The sequence below is a fragment of the Apis dorsata genome, unplaced genomic scaffold (assembly GCF_000469605.1).
Source record: "Apis dorsata unplaced genomic scaffold, Apis dorsata 1.3 scaffold_1011, whole genome shotgun sequence".
Taxonomy (NCBI): domain Eukaryota; kingdom Metazoa; phylum Arthropoda; class Insecta; order Hymenoptera; family Apidae; genus Apis; species Apis dorsata.
Genome location: NW_006264110.1, coordinates 15,446 through 25,715, shown reverse-complemented (window position 1 = coordinate 25,715; position 10,270 = coordinate 15,446). Strand labels below are relative to the sequence as shown.

Here is a 10,270-nt window from a genome sequence, read left to right as displayed (position 1 = left end):
TATACATTATATATTATTAATATATTATTATTATATATTATAAATTGTTATTTACAATAACATATTTAAGTAATATTTAAGTAAATAAAGTATTTCTGTTGTTATGTTTTATTTTATTGTTATATTTTTCTTCTCGTTTTTTTTTTTTACATAAAATTTAAAAAAATATAATTTTAATTTCTAATATATAGATATATAATGATTTCATTTTGTAACAAAAAAATTATTTTATTTTCATTAATATGACAATAATAACACAATAAAAAAGCAAAATCAAAATCTTAAAATTTACTATCTTTAATCCAAACAATAATTAATTTAAATAATTTGAATATTTTAACTAACTGATAATTCATAAAAAAAATCGTGGAAATGTTTCTATTCAAATTTAGTTTCTCTCTAATCGTTTAGAAAAATTAGATGTAAATAAATGTAATAATTAATATCAAATTAAAAAACTAATAAAATTTAAAATTTAATCATTAAAATATATTTTAACCTATCTTTTTTATAATGAGTAAAAATTATTGTATAAATTACTAAAAAAATATTGTAAAAATTATTAATGTATAAATTACTTTATAATAAATTGTAAATAAAATTTTGAAAAAATCATTCACATTTTCTTATAATCAATTAACATATTATATAAATAAAATATTAGAAAAAAACTAGAAATATATAATTTTGAAAATATACACAAACATAATATTTCAAAATTCATTCTTTAATGTTGAATATTGCAATAATTTTATTTATACGAATTAAAAATTTTTCAATCAGAATTTATTAACTGATACACAATTCCTTCAAGAGAAAAAAAATTTCATAATGTATTTAATTACAAAATTATATTTATATTATATTTACATTGTATTGCATTATTATCGCAGGTACAGAGATAAAACTCTAATTCATGTAAAAAAATTTCATATTTATATATTTTAATTTCTAATTGCAGCACCACTTATGAATATAGAAAATTAAAAAAAAAATGCATTTTTGACTTTTTTAACACATAAAAATACATAAAATAATATTACATTAAGGTATTAAAAGATTTAATAAGACAATATATTTTAAAATCTCATATAATTTTAGAAAAATATATATAAAATCAAATATATGTAACAATTATATTAGAAAAATTAAGAATTAGATTACATAATGAGTCATACACTCTATTAAAGAATCATGCATTCTTTCATTCTCATTACAAGATAGATGTAAATGATTATAAATTATATAGAATCATTATCTATATTGGAAATAAAAAATATACAAATATGCAAAAAATCTTCCGTTAAGAATTTAGGGATAATTGATACATTAAAAATATTAATTATTTAGCAATTTTCACAAATTATTACATATGATAAAATTACATGATTTATAATTATAATCAGCCTCTTTTCATATATATATAATAATAACAATATCAATTATAACAATTTAATAAATTTATTATTGTCATTCAAAAATTTCATTACAAAACTTCAAGAAACAAAACATAGTAGACTATCATTCAAATCAATTTAATCAGCAAGAAATAATATCAATATTTCAATATTTATTTTAATTTAGGATTTTAGTTTAGGATCATACGATCATTGAAAAACATAATTTCCATTTTTTAACATTTGCATTATAACATTGCATTTTGTAAGGCATTGAAGCTGTTACATGAATTATATCTATTTATTTTTTTTATTTTACAACATAACATTTACAGCATATTTTACAACATGCTATGATATATTAAAAGATGGATATAACGTTCGTTGTTCGTTTTTTTCTTTTTTTTTTTTTTTAATGTTCGTATGAAAACTGTGCCTTAATTACAAAAGAAAATTATAATAAAATAAACAAGATATCATGTTCAATAAAATTATTTGCAAAAATCATCAGAGAAAATAGAGAATCAATTCAATTAGAAAACATAATAGAATAAGAATGAAAATAAAATAAAATAAGATAAAAACAATGAAAAGAACTGATTTTTGAAATGATCAAAATCAGATCAATGATCGAAAATCAAAATGCTTTATTCAATTTACAGAAAACAAATATTTTATTATGAATAAAAATAAAATAAATAAAATTAAATATTTATTTGAGCCATAATATATGATTTTCTTATTACAAAGATATTGATTTTATTATTTTAAAAATGACATAGGACTTTTGTTTTTTTTTCTCTTTTTCTTCAGTGATATAGAACTATAAGACTACAAATCGCGGTTGTTATAGGACAATTTCTATAACATATGGTAATGTGCGTATCAACTATCCCCAGCTTCTCCTAATCAATGCGTAATATACGCATAAGAGAATTACTAACCAAACTCGAGCCGGCAGAAGAAGCAGACGTGGCAGCAGAGGTAGGCATCGTCAATATTGAATGATATTGTCTACGACCGCGAAACCGCATGCCCCAAGACCAGCATGAGACATCAATCGTACCAGTTCTCTTGCATGAGACGCGGCCACTTCCAAAGGTGGTCGTCGAGGTAAATTACTCGATTCTAAAAGTATGATTTTCCATTCAATTACAAAATATAGAATGTTTTCAATTATAAAATTATATTATTTATTTAAAAAGTGATATAAAATAATAAAAATAATATATATTTTTTTCTTAAAAATAATATGGATGTAAATAAATATGGATGTACAACTATTGATGAAAGATTTTTTGTAAGAATTTTGTATTTTCAAAAATTACTATTACTAATATATTACTAATATATTATATAATATACTATTACTATTATTATAAAATTCACTATATATTTTAGAAATAAATCATAATTATATTTAAATATAAGTATATATGTTAGCATTCTTTAAAATATTAATAAATATATATTTTTAGTAATAAAGATTTATAGTTATATAAACTTCAAAACACAAACAAGATAGATTCATTTGAAAAAATATCTTCTTTTATTTTGAATAATATTAAAGTATTTTTAAAAATAAAAATTAAATAATTCGAAACAATATATAATTTTCTTTCTTAATTATATTTCAATAATTTGTTATTTATGAAAAATATTAATATATTTTTAACAAAAAAATTATTAGTTTAAATTTTGAAATTTTTTAACATTTATTATATGAAAGATATATTATAAAAAAATATGAACAAATGAGTACTAATATTATTTACATATTATTTGTATTGCAAAATTATAATTTTTTTTGCAACATTAGAATTTTTCATCAAAATATTTTTTAATATTTAACAATAAATTAAATGTAATGGCAAAATTATTTCAATGAATTGCTCGTGAAAAATCATCATTCTTCATTTTTAAAAAATTATATAATTTCAAAAAGAAAACAAAATTGATTATATATTTAATTATGTATTTATNTCACTATAAAATACTTATATTCATATAGATTATAAAACATATAGAAAAATAATTTAATAAAATAATTAATATAAATTATATAATAATATTTGAATATAAATTAAAAATTATAGATAAAATATAATACAATATAATCAAATTAAAAAAATTGATAGTAAATTAATATAAATAGTAAATAATTAATAAATTGATTATTATTAATAAAAATTTAAAATTGTGAATAATCAAATAGTTTTTTAGAGTTTAAAAAAAACTGAGAAATTAGATATAAAATAATCAAATAATTTCCATATATGATTAAAATAATAGAATAATATGAATTATTATGATTAAAATAATAGAAATTAATAGAAATTAATAATAGAAATTAAAAATTACAAAAATGTTAAATCAAAGAGATTAGAAAATAATAAATAAGATATAAATAGTAATGAGATATTTAAAGAAGAATGATTGAATAATTCAATAAAATAATTTCATTTAATAAAATAAATAATTATTAAGATCTAAGTAAAAAATCATTTCATCACAAAAGATTTATTATAATTTAAACTAGAAAATTATTAAAAAATTGATTAATTAAAATAAAAATATGAATTAATATTGAATTAAATTAATATAAAAATTTTAGAATTGTTTATTTACATATAATTTTACTTTTTTATTCAAATACATAGTAAATAATTGTTATCTTATAAAATTTCAATATGTCATATTGCTATCCTAAATAAAAGATAAAAAAATAAATAAATCATTTGTTATTTTTTTTTTAAATTTAATTAGTAATTATATTTTTGATTAAATATTTTTAATTATGTTTTTTTAAAATTTCATTTTAAAAATTATTATAATTTATTAATATATTATAATTTATTAAAATGTAAATGATTTTTAAAAAAATGATTTTATCATGAAAACAATAATTAAATAAATATAAGCAAAAATTTTGCAAATAATTTCATAATTTATTTTATTCTATAATGTTACCTTGCCCTTCTATGTTACATATGCAAATAAATACAATATAATCAATAAATTATAATGATTCGCTTACCGAGTATGGCAGAATTAAGTCTTGCACAAACAGTTTCCCTTTGTTGAGGATCAAGTTGCCAACCAACTGGTGAATTCCATGGATTTGCATAAGCTAGAAGACTGAATGCATCTTGAAGCATCTTTTTATTGCTTTCATTTTTTCCATGTTGTTGTCGCAAATGTATCGATTGAGAATATAATTGTCTTCCAAATTCCAACATTTTTTCAATTGCCTGTTTATCACCGCCACAAAGTTGTTTTTTGTTATTCTTATTCGATATATTCTCCATATTACAATTACCATTTTGTTGTTGAATTTGACTAACATTGTTGGTTTCTGGTGACATATCAAAATTTATTTTAGAAATCATTTTAAAATTATATTTTAAATAATATTTAACAAAAATTGTTATTTAAAATTATTTATTTCTGCTTAAATTTCACAAATAATTGAATATTTATATCACCATTTATAAAATAATATTCTAAATATATATATTCTTAAGAATTCTTATAATTTTCAAAATAAAAAGATAAATAAAATATTATAGAGATTTTCTTGATTTATTAATAAAATAAATGAAAACATTGATTAAATTTAAATGTCTTATATGTTTAGAAGAATATCTTTTAAACAATGCGTTTGAATAACAAATGGGTTATTTAAAGAAAAAAAAAATTATTTTGTGAAGTTTCAGATTATAGAATTTTTAATCTATCTCAATTTTTCGAAAAATTTATCACTTCTTAATTTCTTTTAACAATTTAATAAACGCGATTAATAAAAATAACTCAATAATATCTCACCCATGTCGACATCTTCTCCATTTTGACATTTGTATCCATTGGTATTCAAATCGTTATTTTGATAACCATTTTCAGTATTACTTTTCATGCCATTTATGACATTTTCTTCCATATCTACATCATTTTCAATTTGTCCATTAACTAACTGTTGTTCAGTAGAACCATTCATAGCGTTGTTCATATTCATTTCCTCGATGTTGCTATTCATTGAGGATTTCGTATAAGCCTTCGTAGACTGTATAACACTAGTTTGATTAATATTGGAATTTTGAGTAATTTCGGAATCACTACCATTCACCATTTCAACAAATTGTCGACATTTAAGAGCAAAAAGAAGATTTGGATCTCGTTCGAGAAGACCTGGATATAATCGACTGGTTAACTCTATTGCTTCCCCCATTCTGCCTGCCAATACCAATTTCAAAATTTCTGAAATAAAAAATGTTATATATATTACATATAATATTTTATATATATAATTAATAATAAAGAAAAATATATAATATATACAATTATCAAAATTATATATATATATATATTTTTGATAATTTTTAATAAAATAAAATTCTTTGTATCATTTTGTATTAAAAAATTTTAGTATAATTAATTTTTAAAATGTATTAAATATATCTATTTTATTTATTATATCACAATGAATCTATTATATCAAATAGTTTTAATAAAAAATATTCAATTTATTAGTTCAATGCGATTATTTTTTTAATTATATAAATTAATAAAAAATATTGAAAATGATTATTATGTACTTACTTTGTCTATTTTTAATAGAATTAAGATCTTCTTCAAATCCTTGACCAGTACTATTGGCAAATGCCTCGGCAGTAGCACAATAACCGTGATGGACTAAATATGTTGACACCATTCTGAAAAAATAATAAAAAATTTCTAAAATTTATTATATAAGAAACAATAAAAATTTTTCAAATAAAAAATTATTTTTTTTATTTTTTTTGTTGTATGTAATAATATTCGAAATAATATAGATTTTTATTTAAATTATTTTCTTTTTTAAAAAAAACTGATTATAAAATTCAATTCAAAACATAAATAATGTATTAAAGCATCTTTCATCCAATACATACAATATAAAAAAGAATGTAACAAAATTGAATTAGTTAAATGATTTATTTAAACAAGAATAAATAAAATTTATTCTAATAGAATTTCTTAATATTGGATTTACAAAAATGAATTGCTCAAACAATAACAGCATTAAAATATGAAAATCCATATATTAAAATTTGGAAATCGTATTACAATGTTGATATTGATTTATTATATTGAAATATTATGAACCAATACATATATAAAGATATTTATATTTATTTATAATAATAAATTTTATATGTAAATAAAAATATACTAATTAATAGAGTTTTTATAATAAAAAAATATAATAAATTTTATAGAGTTTTTATAATTATATAGAGTTATAATTATATAGAATAAAATTATATAAAGTTTTTATAATAAAAAAATATAATAAATTTTATATCTAAATAAAAATATGTTAATTAATAGTTGAGAAGAATGTAATATTTCATCACGATTATTGTGTTACATAACATAATGATTTAATTCAAAGATTTTCTGTTACAATTAAAAATTTTAAAGAAGATTTAAATATACATACATATATAAAAATATAGTTCAAATCATTTTAATAGTTCAATTGCTTTGGGAATCATTTAAAAAATGTGTAATTTATATAATGTTAAACAATTGCAAATTTATTAAAATTTGACAATAATAAGAATAAATATATTTATATTATTGTGTAAATTTAGAATATTTTCCTAAATAATGCTATTTTAAAAGTAAAATGATTATAGTAGATATATTAATAATATATCAAATCGTAAATTATATTAGATACACAATTATATTATTTATTCGAAATATAGTAAATAAGTATAAGTCAGATAATTCTTTTTATTACAGAGAAATAAAGAAATATACATAATATTATAAAAATTTATATAATGTAAAAACATTTTTTATTTTATCTTTAACTATAATAAATACATTTATATATTTATTTTTCATTTCTGAGAAATACATTACAATTTGTGAAAAACTTTAAAAAATTATGATTCACTTAAAAGAAATTTCTTTCAATTCAGATTATTAATTAATTTTAATAATTATTAAAAAAAATTATAAAATTTTGAAAATATATAGAATATATTTAGGTTTAATATACAAAGTATCTTAAAATATTGAACAAATGTTTGAGACATATAGAATATATATATTACTAGATTTACCGAATCCGTCAATTTGATGGATTTTCGATTTTATGCTTAAAAATTTTAAACATGCAAATATTATTCTTTAGACATTACATATTGGTTTTTAATGATGTAATGCAGTAAATATATATTTCTACTCGTTTTCTCTGGAATTTATATTTTATTATTTCTAGATATTGTATATCTATATTTACAAAAATCCCTCAATTTGACGAGTTAATTTATATAGATCAATTATTGCGAAATAACAAAAATGAAATAACAATGAATACCAAGCAAATAATGATTGTTTAACAATAAATACATGATCAAAATTGTTTACAATTGTGAAATGATAACAAATAATCCCTTTAACGATGAATTTTGCAGAGAAAAGATTTTTGTAAATGAATCTGTCTTATTATTTTATAAAACAAATTGATAATAAAACACGTGAGAGATAATTTCAACAGTGCGTTTTGAAAAAAATAAGTGCTATTTGGAAGATTAGCAAAAATTTATTTTTATAAATGAAGATTTAAATTTTTCAAAGTATTTTCAAAACCTACCCAAAAAAAAATATTTTTTACATTACATTTATATTTTACCTATTTAACTAAGGGTTTAATAATACCTATTATGAGCAAGTCTTTAAAAGATATTGAATTGATAAAAAAGAATAATAAAAAGAATAAAAAAAATAACCAGCATAAATGAAGATCAATCTGGATCGGATTCTGATATAAACGAATTATACGAAAGTGAGGAAGAATTTAACAATATCAACGAAATTGAAGATTCTAACGACAGGGATAATGAAAATTATCACAATACATATCGTAAAAAAAAAAGAATGTATATTATTTTAGATACTAAAAGCGAAAGTTAAAAAATGCTGATAATGAAGAAAATATTGTGAAAGCAGGATCTCGTAGATGGCTCCTTCACATATTTTATAATTGTTTTTAGATTTGACAACCATCAATGCCTGGATATTGTACAAAGAAATCATTGGAATAAACATATTTCGAAAGAATTTTTTCTTTCAATTAACTCAAGAATTGGGCAGTGATCATCACGACAAACAAAATAGCAACTTCAATTCATTATCTGGGATTTAACTATATTTGCATTAAATCTAACAAATATATATGCGGAAAGTGTACATCCAAGATAAAGTTTACATGTAAAAAATGTATAAAGTATAAATGTATAAAAATCTATAGATTTAAAATAAATAATTTACAAAAAAAAATTGCAATTTAATATATACGTCAAAAAAATGAATTTCAGTAAAAAGAAGGTATATAGTCAATGTTCGTAAATCTAATGTTTATCTAGTTATTATAAATATTTTTTATAATATATATATTTATATATATATTATATTATATATATTTATATTATATTATATTATATATATATTTTTTTATAATTATAAATATATAATAATATATAATATTTTATATATTATTATATATATAAAATCTCTTTGAAAGATCGATTTTAAAAATCAAAACAAAGAAAATTTAATATACAAAAATATTAATTGAAACTTATTATACTAATTATATTAATTATAAACAATTTAAGTTTGTGTTAGATAAAACAAGGCGATGAAACGAGATAATGCGATAATATAACAAAGATAGATCTTAATTATAGATTTTAATAGATTTTAATAGATTTTAATCATTTAACGTAAATTTGAATTATAACTTAATAAATAAATCTGAATTGACATTTTTGTTTATAATACATTATTTATAATACATATTAATTTTTATATTTATTTTGATTCTCTGAAAATATTCCATGAATATGTTAACATTATAATATTAATATTATATAATTATCTGAACATCTTCCACTTATGACAAATAAATGAAACATAAAATATATATAATTGATACAAAATAAATTCTGCAACATTCTCATATCAGACATATTTGTTTGTATATATTAAAGTAGTTTTCATTGTATTTTATTTTGAAATAATTTAAATACTTTGAAATAATTTAAATAAATATAATTCATGACACTTATTCTAAAGCAAAATCATTTGAAATTTTTTCAAGAGGCTTATATATTATACAATCGAAAATTTGAATATGCATAAAAGTTACAGAATAGATTTTATATTTTTTGAAGTTCATTATATATGAACTACTTCATATGTAAGTATATATTTGTTATTGAATGAAATTTTTCTAATCAAAAATAATGGGCATGATGTAATTCATAATTAGCTATAGTTAAGAAACTTCTCTACAACAAATAATCAAAATTTAATATATAATATTTTGATAATATTTGTAATAGTTTGATTACAATACTACACAATATACCTGATTTATAATATTACAAATATACAAAATTCCATCGTATAAAAATATATGCAATTTAATAATTGTGTCGTACATTTAAATTGACTTTACTATAATTTTTTTATTACTTTTTTTATGATTTTGCAATTATTAAACTATAATTCAGTATTTTTTTATATAGTTCTATTATTTAGAAATTTTATATCTACTTTACTTTCTGCTAGTTTAATTGATAAACAAGTCCATGAGAAATTTCCACGAGAAATATTCAGTTAGCAATCATCTGATTTTCATGAATTATAATTTATAAATAATTAATATAATTTACAATACAAATATACATGCTAAATGTTTTAATTTTTATTTTATTTTCATTTATCTATGTTCTATCTTTTTCTAATTGATGAAATTTGTTAAATAAGCAATTTGTGAATGAAGTTTAATTAATTAGAAAAAAATTAAGTGCAAA

General features: G+C 18.1%; 1 protein-coding gene across 1 annotated transcript in view; it reads right to left on the bottom strand.

Annotated features, from left to right (window-relative positions):
* Positions 1-2,027: 2,027 nt before the first annotated feature.
* Positions 2,028-10,270, bottom strand: part of LOC102672425 (ran-binding protein 9) — a 14,771-nt gene continuing 6,528 nt past the window's right edge. Inside the window, exons 3-6 of the mRNA XM_031514474.1 lie at positions 5,994-6,106; positions 5,223-5,651; positions 4,435-4,752; positions 2,028-2,525 (exon numbers count right to left, since the gene is read on the bottom strand). Of these exons, the coding sequence (XP_031370334.1) occupies positions 2,392-2,525; positions 4,435-4,752; positions 5,223-5,651; positions 5,994-6,106 (994 nt within the window). The 3' untranslated portion in view covers positions 2,028-2,391. The remainder of the gene's footprint in view (positions 2,526-4,434; positions 4,753-5,222; positions 5,652-5,993; positions 6,107-10,270) is intronic.